The sequence below is a fragment of the Scyliorhinus canicula genome, unplaced genomic scaffold, assembly GCF_902713615.1.
Source record: "Scyliorhinus canicula unplaced genomic scaffold, sScyCan1.1, whole genome shotgun sequence".
NCBI classification, from domain to species: domain Eukaryota; kingdom Metazoa; phylum Chordata; class Chondrichthyes; order Carcharhiniformes; family Scyliorhinidae; genus Scyliorhinus; species Scyliorhinus canicula.
The window spans coordinates 132,067-159,413 of NW_024055429.1; the positions used below are offsets into that span (position 1 = coordinate 132,067).

Here is a 27,347-nt window from a genome sequence, read left to right on the forward strand (position 1 = left end):
CCTCATTATCAATTTTAAACCTATTAGGGCCAGGGCTTTTTAGTCTGGCCTGGGTAGTATCTACCTCCTTTGTGAAGACAACCAGTTATTTTTGTACAATTTTGAACAGGGCGGGATTCTCTGTCAGCCGACACCGGAATCGCGAAACGAGATTGGGTGGCAAATCGGTTCCGACTCTGAAATTGTGGCAGGCACCAATTTCACGGCAAATTGCAATTCTCAGGGCAGCGTGGTGGTGCAGTGGTTAGCCCTGCTGCCTCACAGCGCCGAGGTCCCAGGTTCGATCCCAGCTCTGGGTCACTGTTCGTGTGGAGTTCGCACATTCTCCCCGTGTCTACGTGAGTTTCGCCCCCATAACACAAAGATGTGTAGGGTAGGTGGATTGGCCACGCTAAATTGGCCCTTAATTGGAAAAAAATAAATTGGGTACTCTAAAAAAAATTTTAAAATCGCAATTCTCTGTCACCTCGACAGTGGCGTCAATAATAATAATAATATTAATTGCGTATTGTCACAAGTAGGCTTCAATGAAGTTACTGTGAAAAGCCCCCAGTCACCACATTCCGCCGCCTGTTCGAGGAGGCTGGTACGGGAATTGAACCGTGCTGCTGGCCTGCCTTAGTCTGCTTTAAAAGCCAGCGATTTAGCCCAGTGTGCTAAAGAATTGTACATTCAGAACTTCTCTATTTAAAATTTTGTAAACTCCTTTTCCAGGGCATGAGAATGGTGGATTTACGAACAGGAAGCTCAAACTGAACATCACAGCATTATCTGACAGAGTCACTGACTCACCACGGCCTGAATATCATCAATAATTGATTTGGAAGGAGAAATGTTTGTGTGTTCTGTCTCTACGACACCAGTTGAAACATCTGTGACTGGAAAAGCATCAAGACACACACTGGAGTGAGAGGTTCCAGTACACGGACTGTACAAAGAGCTTTAAACAGCCTGTAAAAAACATTACACGATTCTCAGAGGGAAAAAAGCATAATTGTGTTCTGTGTGTGTGGACAAAGCTTCAATTGGGCTTCAAAGGGGCTGGTTTAGCTCACTGAGCTCAATCGCTGGCTTTTAAAGCAGGCCAGCAGCACGGTTCGATTACTGTACCAGCCTCCCCGGACAGGCGCCGGAATGTGGCGACTAGGGGTTTTTCACAGTAACTTCATTGAAGCCTACTCGTGACAATAAGCGATTTTCATTTTATTTTCATTTCAATTGATTGTCTAAACTGGAGAGATACAAGGAAACTGGCACCATGGAGAAATGGTGGCAATGTGAGGAAGGCGATAAAGGATTCAATTCTTCATCCCAGCTGGAAATCCATCGACGTGTTCACACTGGGGAAAGGCCTTTCATCTGTTCTGTGTGTGAGAGGAGATTCACTCAGTTATCTGCCCTTCGGTTACACCTGTGGGTTCACACTGAGGAAAAGCCATTCAGCTGCACAACCTGTGAAGAGAAATTCAAGTCCTTATCCATGCTCACTGAACATCAGCGAATTCACACAGGTCAGAAACCGTTCATTTGCTTTGTGTGTGGGGAAGGATTCACTCAGATATTCACCCTCCAGACACATCACCAAATGCACACAAACGAGGATCCATTCAGGTGCATCACCTGTGGAGAGGGTTTCAGTCAGTCAGCTGACCTCAGTGAGCACCAACGCACTCACACTGGGGAGAAGCTGTTCATTTGCTCCGTGTGTGGGAAGGGATTCCCTTGGTCATCCCAACTGCTGACACATCAGTGGGATCACACCAGGGGAAGACGGTTCACCTTGTGTGGAGTGGGATTCACTCAGTCACAACACCTGCTGAGGCACCAGCGAGTTCACAAGTGACTGCAGGGACTGGAATCTGCTGTTTGGCTGCTGCTAATCACATCCAGGATTGATCGTCTGACAATATCTGGTTTGATTCTGCTGATGTTGACAGTTCCTATAACTGGCTGCAGTTCAATATTCTGGAGATGTCACTGATTTCCGGGGCTGCAATGCCCCTTTTTAAAAGCCCCACCTGTGATCTTCCTCAATTCCAAAACTCTCAATCGGAACACCTTTACAGTAAAATTATCAATTTGTACTTCAATCCTAAATTGATCTCTGATGCAAATCAGTGTCAGCAAATGCTCCACTGGTTGTCAACTTCAATTAGAAAGTGCAGATTAATCCTTGCTGACAATTCCTGCTGACTTCTGTCCATTGGGAAATTAAATTGCATCATGTGAAAGTAGCCAAGACAGATGTGTAAAAATCAGGGACATACTCTGTAAATAGACATTGGATCAGCTGGTGTCAGTTATTCCAGACTGCCTGTGACAATGGAAATCTCTGTGTGATTAGATCAAGAGGACGCTTCATCCGACCATCACCAAAGTTGCCCGGCTGAAATTGGCAGGTGGTGAAGATCTCACCGACAGAAGTAACCAGATGTCCCGCTGGGTTGAACATGACTGTGAGCTGTACCCCTGTCAGACGGACATCTCCCAGTCTCTGTTTGACTCTCCTGCAGCTTCCTGTCACAGTGAGTTGGACAAGGAACCCTCATCATTTGAGATGAATAGGGCCATTGATTGCTGAGCAAGCAGAAAGGTGCCCGGCAAGGATGGAATTCCAACTGAACTACTCAACCACGGAAAGTCCCATCGACTGCCACACCTTCATGACCTCCTTCGTCTCTGGTAGGTGACAGGAACCATTCCATATGCGTGATGCAAACATCATCACAATATATAAAACCAGCAGTGACGGAGGAGATTACAACAACTGTAAAGACATCTCAGTCCTTAACATCACTGGGAAGATCTTCATAGGGTCATGTTTAAAGACTCCAACTTCTTGCTGACTGAGTGTCAGCCATTGACTCTAATCGGTCATTAAGACCCATTTGTATTATTTACGTCCTCTTGTTAGCGCGCAGGCATGAGGCCCAATCCCGCCATCAGCAGGGTGGCTGTCAGAGCATCACGCTTGGATCGGCGCCCAACGCCAATACCGATTTTCCAATTCTCCACTGCATCAGGGACCCCGCTGTGAGTGGTGGAGATTCCAGCTCTATGTGTATAAACATCTCCTTCATTCATCACGAGTGTCTGGCAGTTGCCTTTCCGTTCCAGGCTGATATTGTCTCTGACATTATAGGTAGAAAGAGGTGCTGTCTGTTCAGGGTTTGGGAAGACACTCACAGACTCTGTTAGCAGCAGTTTGTCAAATGGCCTCCGGTAGCTCCCTCTGATGTTGGACAGTGCAGTTCATGGATGGTCTGATGGAAGCTCTTCAGATGCACCTTATAAGTGAGACATTTCCAAATCGGAGAAGTGAATATTTTTATTCTGCTGACTCATAGGCAGAGGGTTGGCCATCTTATTGGTTGCTGTTCACCCAAAAAATCCAGTTTGAACATAAGAAATGCAATAAGGCACTTTTTTCACCAAAACATACACGGTTAGGTTCTGTCCTTTCGCATTAAGTGGAGTCGGCCAATGTTACTGAGGTGAAAAGTCTTGTGGATGTATAGTTGAAAACTCAGCTTGGGGTGAAATATTTTGTGTTGAGTGTGAGCCAGGGTTCAGCCTGAGACAGTTCCCAGGGAGCGGGATGGAGTCCGTGTATCGGGAATGTAGATTGTCGTGGAGGTTGAAGAGGGATGGAGTCAGTGGGTAGGGAATGGAGTTTGCAGTGAGGGTTGAAGACAATGGCCTCATTCTACATGTTTAACTGGAGGAAGTTTCTGCTCTTTCAGCCTGAATGTCAGACAAGTCAGGATGGTGTGTGACTTGGAGAGGAATTTGGTGGTGAAGGTGTTCACATATACCATTGAGGTGGTGGAGGGGAGAGTTTGGGAGGTTCTGGTCAATTGTAGATATGTAAAAAATCTGTCTCACTGGCCACTGCCTCGACCCCACTAATGACCTGGTTCAACACAATTTCATCAGCTGTCTTTGTGTTTTTGTGAGTTCTCACTCCCTTTTTTCTGTTTTAACTCAATTTCACAGGGTACTGGAAGGGGAGGACTTTCTGTCGGGAAACTGAAACCAAACATCACATCAGGATCTGGCAGAGATAATTTACCATAACCTGAATATGATCGGATTTTGAACATGGAAGGAAAAAGCACCGATCACAGTGAGGAGAAACTGTCCACATGTTATGTGTTTGGACGACACTTCAGCCGATCCGACCGGTCGAACAACAAACATCGTCACACTGAGGAGAAACTGTGGAAATGTGAGGATTGCGGGAAGGGTTTTGACTATCCAGTTAGGCTGGAAATTCATCGGCGAATTCACACTGGGGAGCGACCGTTCATCTGCCCCAAGTGCGGGAAGGGATTCACTACCTCGTCCCACTTGCTGATACACCAGCGGGTTCACACTGGGGAGAGGCCATTCACCTGCTCTCAATGTGGGAAGGGATTCACTCAGTCATCCAACCTGCTGACACACCAGCGAATGCATGCTGGGGAGAGACCATTCATCTGCTCCGAGTGTGGGAAGGGATTCACCATTTCAGCCCACCTGCTGAGACACCAGCGAGTTCACTCTGACGAGAGACCTTTTAAATGCTCAGACTGTGGGAAAGGCTATAAAAGTTCTGGGGAGCTGATGTCCCATCAACGTGTTCACACTGACGAGAAACCGTTCAGATGCTCTCACTGTGGGAGTGGGTTCAAGCAATCATCTGACCTCACTGTACACCAGCGCACTCACACTGGGGAGAAGCCGTTCTCATGCGCTGTGTGTGGGAAGAGATTCAATCAGACATGTACCCTCCAGAGACATCAGCAAGTTCACACTGGGGAGAAGCCATTCACCTGTTCTGTGTGTGGGAAGAGGTTTGGTCGGTCATCCACTCTGCTGAGACACCAGCGAGTTCACAAGTAACTGCAATGAGTGGACCTTCCTGTAAATCACATCCAGGCCTGAACAGGAGGAGCAGCCAGATTGGGAGAGACTGAATCTGATTGGAGGAGCTGTTTCTCACACATTCTGTCTCTCCCACATTCAGGAGAGAGTTAATTTCCAATGGTCACCCCAGTGGTGAATTTTAATTGGCATATTGGGGGATTTTGATGGGCAGAATTTGCCCAACTCCTCCATTGAAATTACACCTTGTTCCAATTTTCCACATCTCCGATTAGAAAGTGCTGATTAATCCTTGCTGACAATTCTTGCTGACGTCCACATAAATTATCAAGGAATCTGAAACAAAACAGTGAATTATTTCACAGACACAAGATTCAACAATCAACATTGATGAAGTTTGGAAGTTGCTGAGTTGAATCATTTCTGACACAGCAGCAGCAACATTTGGTAAAGGTGGAACCCACAACAAAGACTGTTTTGAGAGCCACTCAGCAGAGATGTCATCTGTCATTGAAGCAAAAAGCAAAGCCGACCTGATGAACAACATAAACCCAACACCGAGAACACTGCATCATGTGAAAGTAACCAAGACAGTTGTGGAAAAGACGGGGAGAACGTGTGAAATAATCACTGGATCAGCCGACATCACAGAATGTGAATTGCCTCTGAAAACTACTGGATTTGATGTGATTAAGAGGACACTTGGTTCTTCCTTCACCAATGTTGCCCAACTGAAATCAGCAGATGCTGAAGTTCTCACTGACAGATCTAAACAGATGTCCCGCTGCGTTGAACACAGCTGTGAGCTGTACCCCTGTGAGACGGACAATTCCCAGTCTCTGTTTGACTCTCCTGCAGCTTCCTGTCATGGTTGAGTTGCACAAAATGCCATCACGTGCTGGAAAAAGCCATTCGTTGCTGAGCAAGCAGAAAGGCACCCAGAAACGATTGAATTCCAGCTGAACTGCTCAAACACGGAGAGTTCCATCGACTGCCACACCTGCATAATCTCCTCCTCTTGGCAGGTAGGATCCATTTCACAGGAAACGTTGACACAAATATCACAATCTACAAAAACAGCAGTGACAGAGGAAATTGCAGCAACTACAGGGACATCTCACTCTTTAGCATCACTGGGAAGACCTTCACTAAGGTCATGTTTGAAGATTCATCTACTTGCAGACTGAGTTTATCCAGAAGCACAGTGTGGTTTCTGTGCTGACCGATCTACAGTGAACATGATCTTCTCCACACACCAGCTACAAGAGAAGTGAACAATTGGGATTTGATCTATAGTATCAATGCTGAGAAAGTGAAATGTTTTAATAACTGAATGAAAATAAACCTTTCAGTGTGAATCACAATTTACTGGTGCAATTGGAAAAGGCACCAAAACGTCTCAATCTCTGAAGATAAACGTCAGCCTTGAAGTTATGTTTCGGAGCTCACAAGCTGTGGGAAGCTCCACTCTCTTTAACACTTTTTGGTCTAAGAAGGTTGAAGCATTTGTTTACCCACGTAAGCTAACTTTTTTAGTTTGATTTTTCCTCAGTTACAATACAGCGATCGGGAAAGTCACCTGAAGAAAGAAAACAAAACATCTTGGCAAGACTGAGAAAAAATATCAAAATAATTGGAAAAACAAAGATCAAAATGGTGTCTTGTTCATCTTTAATCTGGAAATAGTTATGTAAAGTTGACACTATTGTGTCCATTTGTGAATGTTTGCTTCACCCTTTTACAGTCAAGCATCGCTGTGAGAATTTAAACTAAAGTTTAAAGGTTTTTTAAAGATTTGGCTTCATCCCATTTGTTATCGTTCAAGACAAAGTGCCTGAAAACGGGAAATGAGAGTTACCCCCAAACCGATCTGTACCTCTGTCTCTGATCTAAAAATACCGGATGATGTGAGTGTTTAATTGGACAGTAAAGTTTCCGCACTGTCCTGAAACAGATAGAATGGGAAGCTCCATTTTCTTTTTTCTTAATAAATTTAGAGTACCCAATTATGTTTTTCCAATTAAGGGGCAATTCAGCGTGTCCAATCCACCTACCCTGCACAGCTTTGGGTTGTGGGGGTAAGATCTATGCAGACATGGGGAAAATGTGCAAACTCCACACGGACAGTGAACCGGGGCTGCGATCGAACTCGGGTCCTCGGCGGCATGAGGCAGCAGTGCTAAGCACTGCACCGCAGTGCCGCCCTGGAAGCCCCATTTTTAATCTAAGAAAATAAAATCACACCAGCGATTGGGAATTGGAATAATTCTGTGGGTCTAATTCAACGGAACAGACAAACTGTATTTCTACGTACATTCTAGTGGAAGTTAGGAAAGTGTAGATGAGACAAGTGAGTGATAGTTTTCACTTGGAGATGTTTGTAGCCTGGCTTCTGCACTTAACAGTAATGGAATCTGACAGTCTGGTCACTACCTGAAAGCATTAGAACCATACAGAGTGGCTCCTTCATCTTTTAAGAGACCATCTTTTAAACATTGTTTGAAAATCCATGAGTGAGCTGTATCAGATGGTACATGGAACATCCTTTTGGGATACAGATGTGTGTGTGCAGATGTGATGTTACATGTGGAAACACATGGTGACCCTGCACGGGAGAACAGTCCCCGACATGTTCAGCTATTCCACTACAGAACAACATGAAGTGCTTAACATAGAATGAGAGAGCATTTTAAATTATCAAGACATTGACATGTCTTGCACAGAGAATCTGACTGTAAAACAATCAGGACAGAATTAAACTCACTGGAATCTATCAGAGGGAGTGAAATTAAAGTGAAGAGGGATATAGAATCTGGATTTAGAAAATATTCACAAGGTGGATGCAGGTGAACAGGGGGCTGGAGAATCTTTGAAATTTGTGCCTGAATATTTGTTTGAACTGGATGTGTTTCCGATGCCAATAATCTAGAATTGTGAGAGATGGAGTGCAGGTGGGGAGTCAATAATGATCACATTTTGCTAGAATTGTTTTTACAAGTAGTCTAGGTTGCAGCTCAAGGGTTTGTGTTGCTGTTTCTGATCATTTCAGGAACTTTAGATGTTATCTATGGAATGTAACAAGAAATTAGGAAAAAAAGCTTGTAGTTTAGAAAGAGCTGGGTGAAACAGAAATCAGATTGTGAGACGTTAATAAGGATAATCCCTCTTCAAGGTGGGAAGATCTGTCAGAAATCACTGACTAATAACCTAATAAAATCATCAGAAATGTATTCCATATTACAAGAATAGCTGTGTGTGTGTCTCTCTGTCTTGCTTAAAAATAAAGATTCCTGGCTTGACAAACAGAGGGAAATCTATTCCAGTATTACTACATACGGACGGACACGGTAGTTAGGGAACTGAATTTATAGTGCTAACTGAAGACAATGACTTTGGCCTTCCCAATTTTTAATCCAAATTTCTGCTCATCCAGTACTGGATATGGGAAAAGCAGTTTGATCATTTAGTAACAGTGGAGGAATGGGGGTGAGGTAGAAATGGGTGTTGTCAGTGTACATGTGAAAACTAACACGGTACTTTTGGATGGTGTCACCGAGTGGCAGCGTGTAGATGGGAAATAGGAGGGGCCGAGAATAGATCCTTTTTAAGGTGGATAATGACGGTGGATTTAAAGGTGAGAGGGACAGTACCAAAAGAGAGAGAGACCCGTTGACATTATCAGCTAACACGGGGAAGTTGGGTGATCAGTAATCCTGAGAATAGGGTCAATACAGCAGAAGGTGGAACTCATGGACAAGAGCACTGAGAGGGCACGACAGAGGATGGCAGAGAAACTGGAGAAAGGTGTGAGTTCAGAGCTCAGAAACAAAAGTCTGACCCTGGTGGGCTCATGGAAGAGAGGGAAGCAGCAGAGGCAGCTGATCGGATTGTCTCTGTAGCTCCATGAGTTCCTCACACTTGTTGGAAGTGAGAATGGGAGACAGGGAAGAACAAGAGCCCTTCAAAAAGGAATTAATGCGAGTTAGAGATATTAAAAAGACGCAACGCAGTGTACTTAACACAAAGTTGATTTATTTAACATTTATCTAGAATAGTAACTTGGCTGTTAACTGGGCTGGGGCTTAACAACATCAGCAGAAACAGACCCCAATGAACATGGTCCAGTGCTAGATGTGATTAACAACCAAATTCAATCGCTGTAGTTACTTGTGAACTCGGTGGTGTCTCAGTAGGTTGGATGACTGAGTGAATCTCTTCCCACAATCGGAGCAGATAAACGGCCTCTCCCCAGTGTGAATTCGCTGGTGTGCGGTGAGCTCAAACGTTTGCCTGAATCTAGTCGCACAGTGAGAGCAGCTGAACGGTCTCTCGTCAGTGTGAACACGCTGATGGTACATTAGATCCTCAGAACTTTTAAAACACTTTCTGCAGACTGAGATTTAAATGGTTTCTCCCCAGTGTGAACTTGCTGGTGTCTCAGCAGATCAGACGACTGAGTGAATCCCTTCCCACACTCGGAGCAGGTGAACGGCCTCTCCCCAGTGTGAATTCGCCGGTGTACTGTCAGTTGTGATGATCGCCTGAACCCAATTCCACAATGAGAGCATCTGAATGGTCTCTCGTCAGTGTGAATACGTTGATGCAGCATCAGATTCCTGGAACTTTTGAAGCACTTCCCACAGTCTGGACATTTAAATGCTGTCTTGTCAGTGTGAATTTGCTGGTGTGTCAGCAGGGTGGATGAATCAGTGAATCCTTTTCCACACTCGGAGCAGATGAACGGCCTCTCTCCGGTGTGAATGCGTCGATGAGTTTCCAGTACAGACGGGTAAATGAATCCCTTCCCACAGTCTCCACATTTCCACGATTTCTCCACAATGTGAACGGTGTTTTTTCCTTCCATCTTAAATATCCAGTCTCATTCACGTTACGATCAATTGGGTGTCTGTCTGATCCTGATGTGATGAATGTTTTCAGATTCCCCACTGAAATCATTGCATTCTCATATCCTGTGTAACTGTTTAAAAACAGAAAATAGGGAGTGAGAGAGAACCCACAAAAACACAAAAGCAGGTTGTGAAATTGAGCTAAATGAATCTGGTTATTTGTGGGGCCGACACTGGGAGAAAGTGACCATGAAAACTGCTGCATTGTCATAAAAACACAACTGGTTCACTCATGTCCTTCAGGGAAGAGAACCTGTCAACTGGTCGGAGCGTAGATTAGACATCAGCCTCTTTTGGAGGAGAGAGAAAGCTGGGAGCAGAATGGGTAAAGGTGATTGACTGTATGCATCTAAAGCTCAGCTAGAACTTTGACAGAATCTCCCGGATCTTCAACCTTCACCACTGAGAAGGATCAGGATCGCAGGTGTATGTGAAATGCATGACCTCCAAGTTCCAGTCCAAGACACACACTGTCCTGATCTATCTGACAGCCATGGTGTGAAGATACCGGTGTTGGACTGGGGTGGGCAGTAAAAAGTCTTACAGCACCAGGTTAAAGTCCAACAAGTTTGTTTCGAATCATTAACTTTCAGAGCAAAGATAGCCAAGTTCCGTACCCATGAGTACGGCCTCAACCAGGACCTTGGATTCATGTCACATTACATTCACACACCCCCCCCCCCCCCCACCCCCACCATCTGGCCTGAGTTTGAGAAACTCTACGAACTGACCTGGCTTGAGACAATTCACACCTCTTTAATCTGTGATTATCCCTCTCTCCAGTTGCGCCATCTGGACCTGTAAAGACTTAATTACCGGCAAATACTCGCATTCAAAGTATCATCTTGCATCATTGACTTTGTCTATATATGTGGTTGTGGAACCCACCTCTTCATTCACCTGAGGAAGGAGCAGTGCTCCGAAAGCTAGTGATTCCAAACCTGTTAGACTTTAACCTGGTGTTGTAAGACTTCTTACTGTATCTGACATCCTGTACTGGATGAAGAGAAATTTCTCCCAATGAAATAATGAGAAGTTTGAAATCATTGTCTTCAGTCCCTGCGAAAAGTTCCATACCCTAAACATTGACTCCATCCCTATCCCTGACAACAGTCTGAGCTGAACCAGACTGTTTACAACCATGGAAAAATATTTCACTAAAATAAAAGTAAAAAACTCTGGAAATGTGAAGTACAAACAGAAAATGCTGGATAAACTCAGCAGGTCAGGCAGCACCTGTGGAGGAAGATGACTCTTCCGAAACCACAGCTCGGTTTCCGACCACATATCACTGCCACGGCCTTGAATGAGTTTCTATCTCGTTCACATCACCCGACTTAGTCTTGTCTCATGTTTCTGATGTTCACACACATTCCTTTATTGTCTCTTGATTTGACTATCCAAGAAAGACACTTACATTTAGGTTCTGATGAATGGAGTGACTGTCAGATTTTGATCTGATATTTGGTTTGACTTTTGCACCTTCAAATTCTGCTCTTCCAACGTCCTGTAAAGCAAAATTCATCACTGTCAGTCCAGGAATAAAAATTGAGAATCGTCGGGCCGCCGCGTAGAGCGGCCCGCGCCGGCCAACCACGTCGGCACCAATGGCGCCAAGGGGGCATGGCCCGGTCGTGGGGATTCTCCAGACCAACCCAGGGTTGGAAGAATCCTGCCCACGATAAGGGAGTAAACCAGGGCATCATGATCGGCACAGGCTTGGAGTGCCGAAGGACCTGTCCCTGCTGTACTTTTGTTTGTTCTTTGTTCAGGGTTGTGAGTGTCTTCCCTGGTATTCATGTGACTGAACAGATCTTTAAACACAAGGAGCAGGGCGTCCCGTGAGGTACTGGGATCCGGAGGCCAGGATTTGTTTATTTCTCTTTCCTCCTCTGCTTCACAAATAAGACCTTGGGTCTCTACAGGGTAATGCAGTTTGATGGACAGGCTGTCTGTATTCTGAACAATGGGTAACAAGCTCCGCCCAGTCATTCAAAACATTGCCCCCAAAAAAGATGGCGATCGCGCATGCGTCTTGCTGCTTGTTGCCACCAATAAAGATGGTGACCTTTCGGTTTACACAACATGTTTAAGAAATCTCCCGCCGAGCTGTCCGATCCTTCTCACCCTCCGTACCGACAATCTCTCTTCGCGTGTATGGATTCGCCAGAGAAGGACATCTTAATCGCCATTACTTGCAGTGCGCATGCTTTAGTTTGCGTCCCTCATTCACTGTGATTGGTTGGAGGACCAGCCGCTCCCGCCCCCTCCCCCGATTGGTCCGGAGCTGCCGTCAATCACTTCCGGGGGCATTGAGAGACAGAGCATGCGCAGTCCGGCTGTGGGCTGCACATTAGTGCGCAGGCGCAGTGTCAAAGAGCTTGGAGCATGCGCAGTGTGATTGATGCCTCGGCCCTTGTTTGTCACGGAGAAACGGAGTCAGCGTCAGGCGGTGGGTGGGAGGATTTGGAAACACTTTGTGGGTCCGCAAACCCTTCACCATCATTGGCTGCGCTGAGAGTGGAGACATGGAAATGGTGCAGATGGTGAGATGGGTTTGGATTTCAGCCCAGGGAGGAGGGAGAGTGTGTGGGATGGGGATTTACAGCTTTGGGGAACAAGAGAGGAAAAATTTTCCAGAGAAACTTGAATTGTCTGTTCAGAGTTAGTTTTGCTTTTACAGGGTATCACTGAGGAGGATTTACAGAAATTCACATGGAGATCTGACACAGCCTCTTGATTCATCAGGACCGAAATACTGTTGGCATTTACAGTGGAAGGAGAAATGTTTGTCTGCTCGTCTTTGCATGAAAATTTCAAACATCAGTGTGACTGGAAAAGCCCCGAGACCCACACAACACACACCCGAGTGAGAGTGTTCCAGTGAATTGACTGTGGAAAGAGCTTTAACCATTCACAGTAGGGAGAAACTGTACATGTGCTCTGTGTGTAAATGAAGCATCAACTGATTGTACAAACTGGAGAGACACAAGGCTACCAGCACTATGGAGAAACCGTGGAAATGTGGGGACTGTGGGAAGGGATTTAATTATCCATCCCGGCTGGAAACTCATCAACGCAGTCACATTGGGGCTAACAAAATGGAGAAACCATGGAAATGCAATGATTGTGGTAAAGGATTCAATTATCCATACCTGCTCGAATACCATCGACAGAGTCACACTGGGAAGAAGCCCTTCATCTGTTCCGAGTGTGGGAAGGGATTCACAACCTCATCCCACCTGCTGTTACACCAACGTATTCACACAGAGGAGAGACCGTTCAGCTGCTTTACCTGTGGAAAGAGGTTCTCGTGTTCATCCAACCTCAATGCACATCAGCGAGTTCACATTGGGGGTAAGTCGTTCACCTGCTCCTTGTGTGGGAAGGATTTCGCTGGTCCATCCGGTCTTTGGTCACACCAGCAAATTCACAGAGGGGTGAAACCGTTCATCTGTTCCGTGTGTGGGAAGGGCTTCACTCTGTCATCCAACCTGTTGTCACACCAGCGAATTCACACTGAGGAGAGGCCATTCAGCTGCACTTCCTGTGGAAAGAGGTTCAGGTCTTCATCCAACCTCAGTGCGCACAAGCGGGTTCACACTGGAGAGAGGCCATTCACCTGCTCCATGTGTGGGAATGAATTCACTAATTCATCCAGCCTCCAGTCACACCAGCGAATTCACACAGAGGAGAAGCCATTCATTTGTACGTACTGTGGAAAGAGTTTCAGGCAGTTATCAATCCTCACTGCACATCAACGCACTCACACTGGAGAGAGACCATTCACTTGCTCCGAGTGTGGGAAGGGATTTACTCAGTCTGGCAGCCTGCATTTACACAAGCGCACTCACACCGGGGAAAGGCCATTCACCTGCTCTGAGTGTGGGAAGGGATACACTCGGTCATCCCACCTGCTGACACACCAGCAAGTTCACAACTGTCTGCAGGGTTTGGATTCTGTTGTTAATCACATCCAGGATTGATAATCTGACAATATTTGGTTTGTTTCTGCTGAAATTAACAATCCCTACAACTGGCTGGAGTTTAATATTCTGGATCTGTCACTAATTGTCAGGGCTGCAATGCTCCTTTTAAAAAGCACCATCTGTGATTTGTTTTTGCTTTAATTCAGGAACTTTCAAGAATAACTTGTTAATAATAAACTTATGAACTTTTCCTTCAATCCAAAATGGACCTTTGCTGCAAACTCTACAATACACTGTCTCCAGGTAAAAGGTAAAGTCATCCAAATAACCACAGGCTGACTGGTTGTGATTTAACCTGACGATCATGACACCTCCAGCCAAGGGCAAGGTTGAGAAGGCGGACCTTCCTGAATAACCCACACTGCTGACCTGCTCTGCATTATAGACCAGCTGTATAGCCAATTGAGCTAAACTGGCCCCACTGTCTCTAAGATTCCGCTGATTCACATCTCCAATTAGAAAGTGGTGATTAATCCTTGCTAATTCTTACCGAATTACACATTCTTCACAAATACACCTCCACTATCAAATTTAATTCTCAAGGAACTTAAAAGAACTTAAGTCACTTATTAGCACTGAAATTAAAATTGTTGAAAAGAGAGAAATGTTGCTGAAGCTTTTCATTTTGTACTCATCAGGACAAGCCGAAAAATGCCAAATTTCAAATGATCATAATTAATACAACAGGAGTCAAGAGTGCTGATTGGTTCGCAAGTGCACTCTCACTGGCTGAAACATGACTAGAGAAATCAACAGGAAACTACAGGTTCCTTGAGCTTTCGGGTAATTCAAATAAAGTTGCAAGGCTTAATCATATTCCTTTTGTTTACAGAGAACTGGTGCCTGCATATGAAAGCATGTCGCTTTTAGCAAAATACAATGAGTCATGTTACGAGCTGGACTGATTATCTTAAATTGATTGTTAGTGTAGCTATTAGCGCATCAGATTGTTCAGATCAATGGCAAGTTTTATTTTTATTGCACTTTTTAAAAATAAATTTAGTGTACGCAATTCTTTTTTCAAATTAGGGGACAATTTAACGTGGCCAATCCACTACCTTGCACATCTTTTTGTGTTGTAGGGGTGAGAACCACGCAGACACAGGAAGAATGTTCAAACTTCACACGGACAGTGACCCAGGGCCGGGATCGAACCTGTGTCCTCGGCGGCATGAGGCAGCAGTTCTAACCACTGCACCGCCGTGCCGCCCCTTTTATCACGCTTTGAACATTGCAAACCAACATTTGACACTGCGGCTAGCACGAGGGGCGAAGGGATCAAAGGATATGGGGGAAAATGGGATTAGGCCAAGGAGTTGGATGATTAGCCATGAGCGTAATGAATGGCGGAGCAGGCTCGAAGGGCCAAATGGCCTCCTCCTCCTATTTGCTATGATTATATTAGCCACTGTAGCCACCTGGGGTGGCCACTGCCCAACACAAAATGGAAGATTACAAAGAATGCAGGGAAAATGCAGGGAAAGTGAGCAGCATAGTAGTATTGTGGATAGCACAATCGCTTCACAGCTCCAAGGTCCCAGGTTCGATTCCAGCTTGGGTCACAGTCTGTGTAGAGTCTGCACATCCTCCCCGTGTGTGCGTGGGGTTCCTCCGGGTGCTCCGGTTTCCTCCCACAGTCCAAAGATGTGCAGGTTAGGTGGATTGGTCCAAAATTGCCCTTAGTGTTGGGTGGAGTTACTGGGTTATGGGGATGGGGTTGGGGTGTTAACCTTGGGTAGGGTGGTATTTCCAGGAGCCGGTGCAGACTTGATGGGCCGAGTGGCCTCCTTCTGCACTGTAAATTCTATGATCAATGTTGCAAAAGCAAGCACCTTGCAATAGCACTTGTGTATTCTGACTGCTGCAGAAACCAGGCAGCACTGTGAAAGAAAACAAGTTAGCATACTAATGAGGCGATACCGGGTGATTCCCAGGTACAATGGAAACAAGTTAACTCAAATCGCTACAGTGAATAGAAGGCCAGACTTCTCAGCGCCCAGAAAAGTCCAAAACAATAAGCCCCAAGAACTGCCCAGTGATCGCGGGACTGCCCCGTTATTGGGGAAATTCAAATCAATCGATTGGGAAGAGACCCAATAGATTGCGGGTGTATAGAGGGTCCGCCCAGGTGGGCGCAAGACCCTGGGAGAGCTATAAGACAGAGACCCCGACCCCAGCTCGCTCGCTCAGCCAGCCTCATCTTGACCAGCTCCTCTTAGCCAGCGCTCTCCTTGATCACCAGCAGAAGACCTTGAGAAGAGGAGGCTTGGTCAGCAGCCACCACCAATTAAGTGTCACACAACGCACGCTACGAGAGTAGACACTCCTGACCCTTTTAGTCCACACCGATTGGAAGCCTGCGATCCAGGACAAAGCTAGAGGCCGTTGTTCCCTGATCGGCAGTTCCCTTATTCCAGTATTGACCTGTTAGTGGTAGGATTAACCTAGTCTTGTCGTTTTATATGCATAATTAGTAGATAACTATTATAGTAAACGTGTCTTGTTTGAACTTACTAACTGGTGTATGAAGTTATTGGTCTGAACTTGAACTTGAAACTTGTGGCGGTATCTTAACGATACCTGGCGACTCCAGAGCTAAGGAACGAAACAGAGCCAAATTGAGTGTTAAGCACACTCACCCAGAACGAGCAACACCACATAAGGTGATATTAGAACAGATGTTCAAAAACTTGGTTAAAGAGATTGGATTTAAGGAGTATCGTACAGGATAAAAGTGAGGCTCAGAGTTGGAGAGGTTTAGGGGAAATTCCAGAGATTGGGTTCTGGGGATTGGAAAGAACAGTCCCAGTGGTGAAGCGATTAAAATCTGGAATACTTAAATGACCGGGATTAGAGTGCAGAGATTTGGGAGGGTTGTGGAATCACAGGCATTGTCAGAGATGTGGAGGTCACAGCCAGAGACAGATTTTAAAAAAGGGGTGAGAATTTTAAAATGTTGCTACTTAAACAATAATCTTTGTGGGGGCCAAGGGTTTGGGAATTTCTGGTTGAGTTGTAGATACACAAGATTCCTGTCCTTTACCCCGCTCACTCTCCTACTCCCTCTCTCGCTGTCCTCTCATAGAAGCCAGAGACTTGTGTCGGCCCAGACTGGGTGGCAGGTGCAAATCCCTGAAGGATATTAGTGAACCAGTTGTGATTTTACAACAATCCAGCAGCTTTCATGGTTGCTATTTCCGACTGACAACCCCACAAATGACCAGATTGATTCAGCTCAATTTGAAACCTGCCTTTGTGGTTTTGTGGGTTCTCTTCACTCCCTTTTCCCTGTTTTAAATCAGCTTCAGGGAACTGAAACCAAATCATTGGGATCTGATAGAGTTGCCCAATTTGTCACTATCGGAACATCAACATTGGAATTTGAACACGGAAGGAAACAGCACCGTTGACACTGCAGAGAAACCACACACTCGTTCTGTGTGGACAAGATTTCAACTATTCATCTAACCTGGAGAGACACAAGGACACGTGGGGAAACCTTGGAAGTGTGAGTACTATGAGAAGGGATTCAGTTATCCTGTTGAACTGAATCAGCACATTCACACTGGAGAGAAGCCATTTACCTGCTCAGAGTGTGGGAAGGGATTTACTCGGTCATCCCACCTGCTTCGGCACCAGTGTGTTCACACTGCGGAGAGGCCATTCACCTGCACCATATGTGGGAGGGGATTCACTCGGTTATGCCACCTGTAGAAGTCAACTGTTACCTGACACACCTAATAGGTAGAGGATAGTTATTTAGGATAAATATTAAGCCCCAGTTTTACCATTTTAAATTAAGGATTTTAACACTCTCAAAACATAACTGTTTCATAGAACCAGCATAATTCACTTTACTAGATTAAAACAGACACTTTAACTGATTTAATGAATACATTTTTCAAGTCAGTGTCCAAGGACAGAGCAGGACCCGTAGCAACAGCCATAGACATGAAGGCTTTATTGTTATAATAGCTAAGCCAGCAGACAATCAGTTTTTGTGTTCTTGATAAAGCACAATAGAACATAGAACAGTACAGCACAGAACAGGCCCTACAGCCCTCAATGTTGTGTGCTGAGCCATGATCACCCTACTCAAACCCACGTATCCACCCTATACCCGTAACCCAACAACCCCCCCCCCTTAACCTTACTTTTTTATTAGGACACTACGGGCAATTTAGCATGGCCAATCCACCTAACCCGCACATCTTTGGACAATATTGCATTCATTAACATTGGGAATTTCTGGTTGAGTTGTAGATACACAAGATTCCTGTCCTTATGCAGATACGAAACAATTAGAACTAATGTTGCATATTAAAGATGGACGGCTTGCCGTCAAATCAGATGTGTTTGAGTCTAACCCAAACCAATTAGGATTATATTGGGGTGTGATTAGATGGCTTCAGACAGATATGAAACAGTATAACTGAAAAGTTTTGTTTGGCCATTTGTGAGTGGTGTTGGTTTGAAGCTGAAGATTAGCTGGATTTCTTTCTCTCTTTTTGAATCATCTATACTTTGATCTGAACTATTCACTGCCTCCTGTATTCATATTTCATTTTCAGACTTTGACTTTTAAAGTTATTGTCAAGCTGTTTGCCTCAGCAAGAAGATAATTTCTGTGATTCTTTGAAAGCTTCAAATTGTCTACGAGTTGCCTTTCATAATTACTTTCAAATTGTAATCAATAGAAGACAAATAAACAATTCCTATTTGCACCTGAGAAGTTTTAACTGAAATTTCTGCTGAGTTCCAGTAATCTCAAAGTGCTGCTGACAACCGAATGGTTAAATCCATCAACTTGGTGTCGTTCGGCAAACAGGGGAGGCACCAGCCAGGAAGAAAACGGCTAGAATGGGGTAAGAAATATATTTTTGACCCATTCTTATAGCTGCATCAAGCAGTGCTTCGACCCCTTAGAAAGGACCTTTTTATAGATTGTTAATTCAATCAGGTGCCGGTCATTGAATCTAAAATAAAATGGGACTGAAAAAATAGTCACGGTAGTGTACACAGATATGCAAAAGGAGTTGACGACCAAAATATTGGGTGTAAGGCTGAGTTTATGGTGGACATGGCTCCTAAAGTAGTTTCAGAACCTTCAAATGGAAGAGAACTACTTCCCACAACGTGCAAGGGAGGTCGTGCTGTATCGGATGTCTCTATTGATGATCTTGGATCTTTGATTTGTAGACAATTTGGACTGTCTGCAGTTGCCACAAAAATTGAATCAAAATATGATATCCCCAAAGGACAGTGGTCCCTTGATAATATCAAGAAGGCATGGGGTAAGACCACACGGTTAAACGGTGGAAGACGTATTAAATGGTCTTTTGCAGTAATGGCACAGCTCCAAAAACATCAAGAGACAAATGCAAAAACAAAATTCGATTGTGAGCTTCAGTCCACTAAAGATCAACTAATTGCAGCTGTTGAGGAATTACGAGATGCAAAATCCAAACTTGAGCATTATGATGAAATTAAAACATTGTTGGAAAATTAAACCTTTAAGGTTCAATTGTTATCTTTTCAAATCGCAGAATTGCAACATCAAGTTGTTGAATCAGAGTCAAACTACCAACAGTTGCAAACAGAAACTGAGCAAATCAAAAGTCAAAATTGCCAGTTACTTGAGGAAAAATGTATTTTGGAAATTGACATGGACACCATGAAATGTCGTAACAAATTACTGACAGACAAATTAACAGCACAAAAGACTTCAAATCTGTGTTTAAAAAATGAGCTGAACTCTCCAAAGTAAACAGCGCCACTAACCGGACAATTCAAAATGATGTTAACTAAGAGCTAAGGTGTACCAGTGATAAATAAATCAAATCTTACATTATTGCAAGCTGCTACTGACATGAAAACAATGAATACACTGATCGAGGTTCCACAAGGGGGGTCTGGCCAAATGAACTATCTCTCAAGGACACTTTTACCCCAGAACAAACTGTTATCTTACTCTGAGACCGACCACAAAATGCTGCTGGCCATGATCCAATTAAGCACCAAACAGCCACCAGAACTGTTTGCAGCTTTAAACTTGATCCTACCCAAACCTCAGTCCAAAACCTCAATTGCTAACAAAGGCATGTCAATCGTTGCCTCTCCTCCGTTAACGATAAATCCAAGCCTTGCATTCACTTGAAAAAAAAATTCCAGAAGATTTCTTTCTCGTGTTGAAGATGGCCATTTTGCGAGTTTCAGATTTCACGGTTGCAGACTGGTCTACGATGAAGGCCAGCCTCCTGGCTACAGGGATACGGGACAAGTCACGTATCGCTAAAAAGTTGCCAAGAACTGTCAACTTGAGAAAACTGTTATTAATCTGAATGTTGCTTTATTAATTTTAAGAAATTAACATATCTTGTTAGCTGTGTTTCCTTTAACAGAATCGACTAGTTCATCTACAGAAAACCAAGATACAGCGCAAAACTGGTTCAGTTATATATTCAATAAGTTATTGTGTTTGATATTTTAAAATAAATGTTTAGAATTAGCTTGGAAATTAAAACTTCAGAAAAGTAACTCTGATTAAAGCAAATCCATAGAGAGAACATATTGTTCTAAGAGACTTGATAACGGGAATTTGGCAGCAATCCAACTTTTACTCCCAGTCCATTTGAGTGACAAATATAATAAAAAGTTCAGAGATGAGAATGGCATCATTCCAATTTATCCACCCTATACGCCCCTTTTTGTCTCTGCAAGAAAATTAAACCTTTCAACAGCTTTTATGTATAATCCAAAAGATGTCAAAGACTTGACAATTCACATCCAATACAAAGTTTCATTATCATTTATTAGTGAATTATTATTAATAATTTATTAATAAATTACATAATCAATTTTGATCATCATTTTACCATTTATTACTAGATCATATGTTCAACTTCTTATTGTATAATCATTTTATTTGTATCCATGAAATTATTATTAATTGTTTATTGCTGAATTTTGTAATCATGATATCAATTTTAAATCAGTATATCAATGTTAAGATCTGTAAAATGTTAACCGTAATACTCATTTTCAGTTATTTGACTGGCTTTGTAAATGTACCAGATTCACATCCAAAAATCTATTCTCCTGTGTAGCTGTGTTCATCATTTACATAACATACCAATGGGCTAAGTGTATCAAAGAACTATTTGCTAAACACAGGGGACCAACTGTCAGAATGATTCACACTAACTCTACTGCACCCCCAATTGATGAATTTGAGATGAAATACTATTGTTGAAATGTTACTGATCAATCAATTATTTGACTGTATTATTAACATATTCTATAATTTATTAATACTGAATCAGTAGAATCAAATTTGATTAATTTATTGTTATTTTGTAATAATGATTCTTTAAGAATTTTAATGATTATTGTTGAAATGCTTGTTGCAATGCTAAGTGTCCATTCTATTGTTTAAAACTGCAATGACAATATGAATGAGTTATTCTTTGCGCTTTTACCTATCCTGTCACATTAATAATGTCTTTTATCATATTCTGATATGTCTCACTTGATCTTTCGATTTATCAAAGGGCCGAACTGTAGAAGCCAGGTATTTCAAATATACCTAATATAGGTAAAAGATAGCTGTTTAAGCGTAAATATTAAGCCCCAGTTTTAAAATTAAGCATTAAAAAACACATATTCTGCAAATTCATTGACATAGTTTTAAAGTAACACAGAAGTCTGATAAGACAAACACTTTTCATTACATTTCTCCAAGGACAAGGGCTGGATCCATGGCACTGAGGTGGCAGGAGTGAAGGTTCTCCTGTTCTCACGCCGTTCGAGATTAGGGTGAATCACATTCCATAACTTATACAAGGTGAAACATTTTAGACTATGTTGCCTTGTTTTTAATAAATGGACATTTAATAAATGGACAGTTCGAACATCGAATCAAATATATTTGATTCCAACATTCTCAAAACAACAATTTTTATAAAAGCAACACCGAGACTTGCATTCGCTCCCAGTCAATTCTCACCCTTGTTTTCAAATCCCTCCATGGCCTCATATCTCCCTGTGTCTGTCATCTCCTCCAGCTCCACAACCCTCTGAGATATCTGCACAGCTCTGATCCTGGACTCTTGTCCACCCCCCGATTCTAATTACTCCGCCATGGTTTTAAGTTCCCTCGGCCCCAAGCACTGAATTCCCTCCCTAAACCTCCCCGTCTCCACCTAACGTACCTCCTTTCATACTCTGTAAAACTCACCTCTTTGACCAGGTTTTTGGTCACCTGGTCTAATATCTCCTTTTGTGTCTGGGTGTCTCACTTTTTATAGAATTATAGAACAGTACAGCACAGAACAGGCCCTTCGGCCCTCGATGTTATGCCGAGCAATGATCACCCTACTTAAACCCACGTAACCCGTATACCCGTAACCCAACACTTTGTTTTATAATGTTCCTGTGAAGTTGACTGGGATGATTTATGATGTTAAAGGTGTTAAATAAAAGAAGTTGTTGTTGTTGACTGTAACCCTGACCTCCTGTTTTACAATATCCCATTGGTTTCAGAACAAACTTTATCTCTGATGTTTTGCCCCCTGCAGGTTTGCAGCCTCTATAAAGACGGCGGCCGTTAACTCAGGCCTGTAACCGGGAGCAGGCTGCAGCTGTCCCCCCGCTCGATGCAAAGCCGGGTGCGGAAACTTCTTATTGGGGTTTGGCACCTCCACAGGGTTTCAGTGAACCCACCCGGCCGAGTCCAGCATTGGCACTGCGCATGCTCCAGCTCATGATGCACAAGGAGTGATTGACGGCAGGTCTGGACCAATAGGAAGAAAGGGGTGTGCGTGGCGGTCCTCCAAGCAATCGGAGTGAATAAGGGGCGGGGCTGAGCCCGGACTCCCACGTGAGCTCTAGCATGCGCAGTACCGTTGAGAACTCAGGATTCCAGCAGTTGGGCGGAAACCCTCAGTCGGTCACATCGCGATCGGGTGAGTCATGAGGGAGGAATGGAGGCGGCGGATGGGTCAGGAAACTTCATAAAAACACCGTGTTGGCCCCAAACACGAAGCTCGGATACAGCAGTTGAACCGGCGAAAGCTGCTCGGGCTTTTCCCCGAGACAGGGCCGGGTGGATGCGGAGGGAGCGAGAGCCCCGGCTTTGCTCCGCCTCCCATTCACTCTGATTGGCTGGAGGACCAGTCACTCTTGTTCGGTCTTCCAGCCCCGCCCACTCTTCCTATTGGTCTGAATCCGCCGTCAATCAGTCCCCGGGCATTGTGAGCTGGAGCAAACCCTTCACCATCATTGTCAGCTCCCTGGTTTGCAGCTGCGGAGCTTCTCCCTCCCTCCCGGGAACAGGCCCAGGTTAACGGGCACCATCCTGCTTCACACACTGGAGGGTGGTTCACATCACGGGATGGGGGGGATGGGGATGGGGGGGGGGGGAGAATAAATAAGAGCTTATACTTTGCACTCAAATCAGTGAGGACTCTGATCTGTGGGAAGGAAGGAAACCCTGGGTGGTGGGCCGGGAGGATTCACAAAACACACGCTGGAGGCCCCAAACTCCCAATAAGACCCATTGATTTTATTGTCAGTCAGCGGACAGGAGCTGGAGAACTGAACCCAGGCAGAGGAGAGGGAGGAAAAAAGGAAATGGTGCAGATGGTGAGATGGGTTTGGATTTCAGCCCAGGGAAGAGGGAGAGTGTGTGGGATGGGGATTTACAGCTTTGGGGGAACAAGAAAGGAAAAAATGTTCCAGAAAAACTACGATTGCCTGATCAGAATTTATATCCTGGACTGACAGTGATGGCTTTTGTAAACTCCTTTTACAGGATATTGGAAGTGGAGAATTTGCACACAACAAACTGAACCCAACGGAAAGGTTTGTCTCTTTGCGAATTCTATCCTGCATTGACAGTGATGACGTTTGTAACATGAGATATTAAAGCTCCCAGGAAAGATTAAATGGAGGGGGGCAATGTGAGAGATTACCATGGTTTAGCACACTGGGCTAAATGGCTGGCTTTGAAAGCAGACCAAGGCAGGCCAGCAGCACGGTTCAATTCCCGTACCAGCCTCCCCTACCAGGTGCCGAAATGTGGCGACTAGGGGCTTGTCGCAGTAACTTCATTTGAAACCGATTTTCGTTTCATTTCATTTCAACAAACAAGTCATAAATACAAGATAGTTACGAATAAGTCCAAGTGGACAATACGGACAAAATTATTTATCACAGTTCAGAATGTGCAACTCATTACCATGGAAAGGAGTTGAGGAAAATGCTGAGATGTTTTCAAAAGGAAACAGGACAAGCACATGAGAGAAAATGGAATTGAAAATCAGGAGAAAGGCTGAGATTTGATAGGTGTGACAGTCGGAGATGTGTGCCGAGTATTGACAGCAGCAGAATCTGTGACAGAATGGCCTGTTTGTGTCTTATATATTCACAATATTTCAATGTAATCTCCTTTTACAGAATATTTGCAGATGCAAACATCATGTCGAGATCTGACAGTCACTTGATTCATCAGGACCGGCCTTTCAATGTGGAAGGAGAAATGTTTGTCTGCTTTGTCTTTTGGAAAAAAATTTGAAAATCACTGTGATTGGAAAAGCACCGAGACACAGACATCTAAGTAATTTTCCACCGTTAGCTGGAACTGAGCTTTAACCAATCACAAAGCATGAAATTAAATTGCAGCATATACATCAGGGAGACACCGTACTCAGGCTTCAACTGATGATCCAAGTTGGAGAGACATAAGGACATTCGCACCAAAGGAATAAAGAAGCAGCAATATGACATTCCGCCCCGTGAGCCTGTTCTACCATTTAATAACATCACGGCTGATCTGACAGTGACCTCAAATCTGGATCCCACCTGCACCTGATAACTTGTCAATACCCATGGAGAAACCGTGGAAATGCAGGGACTGTGGGATGGGATTCAATTACCCATCTGAATTGGAAACTCATCGACGTATTCACACTGGGGAAAGGCCGTTCACCTCCATATGTGGGAAGGGATTCACTCGGTCATCATACCTCCTGACACACCAACTTGTTCATACTGATCAGAGACCGTTTAAATGTGCTGACTGTGAGAAGAGCTTTAAAAGCAGAAAGGATTTACTGTTACATCAACGCACTCACACTGGGGAGAGGCCATTCACCTGCTCCGAGTGTGGGAAGGGATTCACTCTGTCATTCCAACTCCTGGCACACCAACTTGTTCATACTGATCAGAGACCTTTTAAATGTGCTGACTGTGAGAAGAGCTTTAAAAGCAGAAAGGATTTACTGTTACATCAACGCACTCACACTGGGGAGAGGCCATTCACCTGCTCCGTGTGTGGGACGGGATTCACTCAGTCATCAGACCTCCTGAGACACCAACTTGTTCATACTGATCAGAGACCTTTTAAATGTGCTGACTGTGAGAAGAGCTTTAAAAGTAAAATGAGTTTACTGAGACACCAGCGCACTCACACTGGGGAGAGGCCATTCACCTGCTCCGTGTGTGGGAAGGGATTCACTCAGTCATACCACCTCCTGGAGCACCAACTTGTTCATACTGATCAGAGACCGTTTAAATGTGCTGATTGTGAGAAGAGCTTTAAACGCAGAAAGGAGTTACTGTCACATCAACGCACTCACACTGGGGAGAGGCCATTCACCTGCTCCGTGTATGAGAAGAGATTCACATGTTCATCCCAGCTTCTGCAAAACCAGCGAGTTCACACTGGGTACAGGCCGTACTCTTGCCCCGTGTGTGACAAGAAATTTACTCAGTCATCTCACCTGATGACACACCGACTTGGTCACATTGATTAGAAACCTTTTAAATGTTCTGACTGAGAAAAGAGATTTAAAGGTAAACCGAATCTGCAGAAACACGAGCGAGTTCACACTGAAACAGAATCATAGAATTTACAGTGCAGAAGGAGGGCATTCGGCCCATCGAGTGCACAGGCCCTTGCAAAGAGCACCTTACTAAAGCCCATACCTCCAACCTAACCCATAACCCCACCTAACCTTTTTGGACACCAAGGCAATTTAACATGACCAATCCACCTAATCTACACATTTAATGGACTGTGGGAGGAAACTGGAGCACCCGGAGGAAACCCACGCAGACATGGGGAGAACGTGCAAACTCCGCACAGACAGTGAATTCCCAAGCTGGGAATTCTGGGACCCTGGAGATTTGAAGCAACAGTGCTAACCACTGTGTACCGTGTGGCCCACACGTGGGAGCGATTCTGGGGAGAGGCTGTTTAACTGCTCCGTGTGTGGGAGGAGATTCACTCAGTCAAACAACCTGAACAGACATCAGCAAATTCACAGGCAACAGCAGGGTTTGGATTCAGCTGTTGTTGCTGCTGTTAGTCACATCCAGGACTGAATGATGCCTGGACGTCTGTTTCCAGTGGGGCTCCACAGTTTCCGGTATATATCAATGATTTAGACTGAAATGTACACACCAGGATTATACAGAAGTTGCTGATGTGTTTCAGACAATGAGGGAGAAAGTCATGGACTGGGTCAGGTGTACAGAAAAGTGGTGAATAGAAATTTAGATAATGAGAAGTTAGGAACACACTTCAGTGAACTCCCGATAAAAATAAGGTCACTTCAGGATAATGGAAAAAACTGATTGGTGAGGAAGCAACAAATAAGAACATAAGAACATAAGAACTAGGAGCAGGAGTAGGCCATCTGGCCCCTCGAGCCTGCTCCGCCATTCAATGAGATCATGGCTGATCTTTTGTGGACTCAGCTCCACTTTCCGGCCCGATGGAGAAGGGTCGGGGGGGAGGAGAAGGGTCAGGGGGGGGAGGAGAAGGGTCAGGGGGTCAGAGTACCCAATTATTGTTATTTATTTTTCCAATTAAGGGGCAATTTAGCCTGGCAAATCCACCTAACCTGCACATCTTTGGGTTGTGGGGGTGAAACCCATGCAGACACGTGGAGAATGTGCAAGCTCCACACGGGCAGGGACCCAGGGCCGGGATTCAATCCCGGGTCCTCAGCGCCGTAGTTCCACTGCTCCACGTGTTACTCTAGCTAAAAATAATTCTAATAACTTTATTGAACAGTTCTCAAATGGAAAGGCACTTGACCACATTAAAACTAAGGATCTGCAATAGACATTTGATCTAGCAAGTCATATATTTAGGGCATAGTTAGAAACAGAAGGCATTCATTTAAAGTGATTAGAAAAATAAGCAATGCTGAGCAAGGTGAGGAGAGTGGGCAAATAATACAATGAGTAGCATGGTGGTTAGCATAAATGCTTCACAGCTCCAGGGTCCCAGGTTTGATTCCCGGCTGGGTCACTGTCTGTGCGGTGTCTGCACGTCCTCCCCGTGTGTGCGTGGGTTTCCTCCGGGTGCTCCGGTTTCCTCCCACAGTCCAAAGATGTGCGGGTTAGGTGGACTGGCCATGCTAAATTGCCCGTAGTGTCCTAAAAAGTAAGGTTAAGGGGGGGGGGGGGGTTGTTGGGTTACGGGTATAGGGTGGATACGTGGGTTTGAGTAGCGTGATCATTGCTCGGCACAACATCGAGGGCCGAAGGGCCTGTTCTGTGCTGTACTGTTCTATGA

General features: G+C 44.5%; 1 protein-coding gene, 1 long non-coding RNA gene and 1 pseudogene across 3 annotated transcripts; 2 read left to right on the forward strand and 1 right to left on the reverse strand.

The window, feature by feature from the left end:
- The first annotated feature begins 7,373 nt into the window (after window positions 1-7,373).
- Window positions 7,374-8,171, forward strand: LOC119959378. Its single transcript, XR_005459181.1, has 2 exons — window positions 7,374-7,817; window positions 7,880-8,171. It is a non-coding gene; the product is annotated as an uncharacterized LOC119959378 (long non-coding RNA).
- A 710-nt stretch (window positions 8,172-8,881) lies between these two features.
- Window positions 8,882-27,347, reverse strand: part of LOC119959368 — a 74,955-nt pseudogene continuing 56,489 nt past the window's right edge.
- On the forward strand, window positions 12,183-19,927 carry LOC119959377 (oocyte zinc finger protein XlCOF26-like). Of its 2 annotated transcripts, XR_005459180.1 has the most exons (3): window positions 12,183-14,545; window positions 17,065-17,270; window positions 18,525-19,927. XR_005459180.1 is itself a non-coding variant. In XM_038787674.1 (2 exons), the coding sequence occupies exon 2, from the start codon at window positions 12,779-12,781 to the stop codon at window positions 13,757-13,759; it is 981 nt and encodes a 326-aa protein (XP_038643602.1). In that variant the 5' UTR covers window positions 12,189-12,319; window positions 12,457-12,778; the 3' UTR covers window positions 13,760-14,363. The 2 variants fall into 2 exon arrangements, 1 of the variants encoding a protein (XP_038643602.1); XM_038787674.1 differs by lacking the exons at window positions 17,065-17,270; window positions 18,525-19,927 and having other exon boundaries at window positions 12,189-12,319; window positions 12,457-14,363.

Coding starts and splice junctions, on each gene's coding strand:
- LOC119959377 (XM_038787674.1), top strand. CDS start 12,779: ATGGAGAAACCGTGGAAATGTGGGGACTGTGGGAAGGGATTTAATTAT.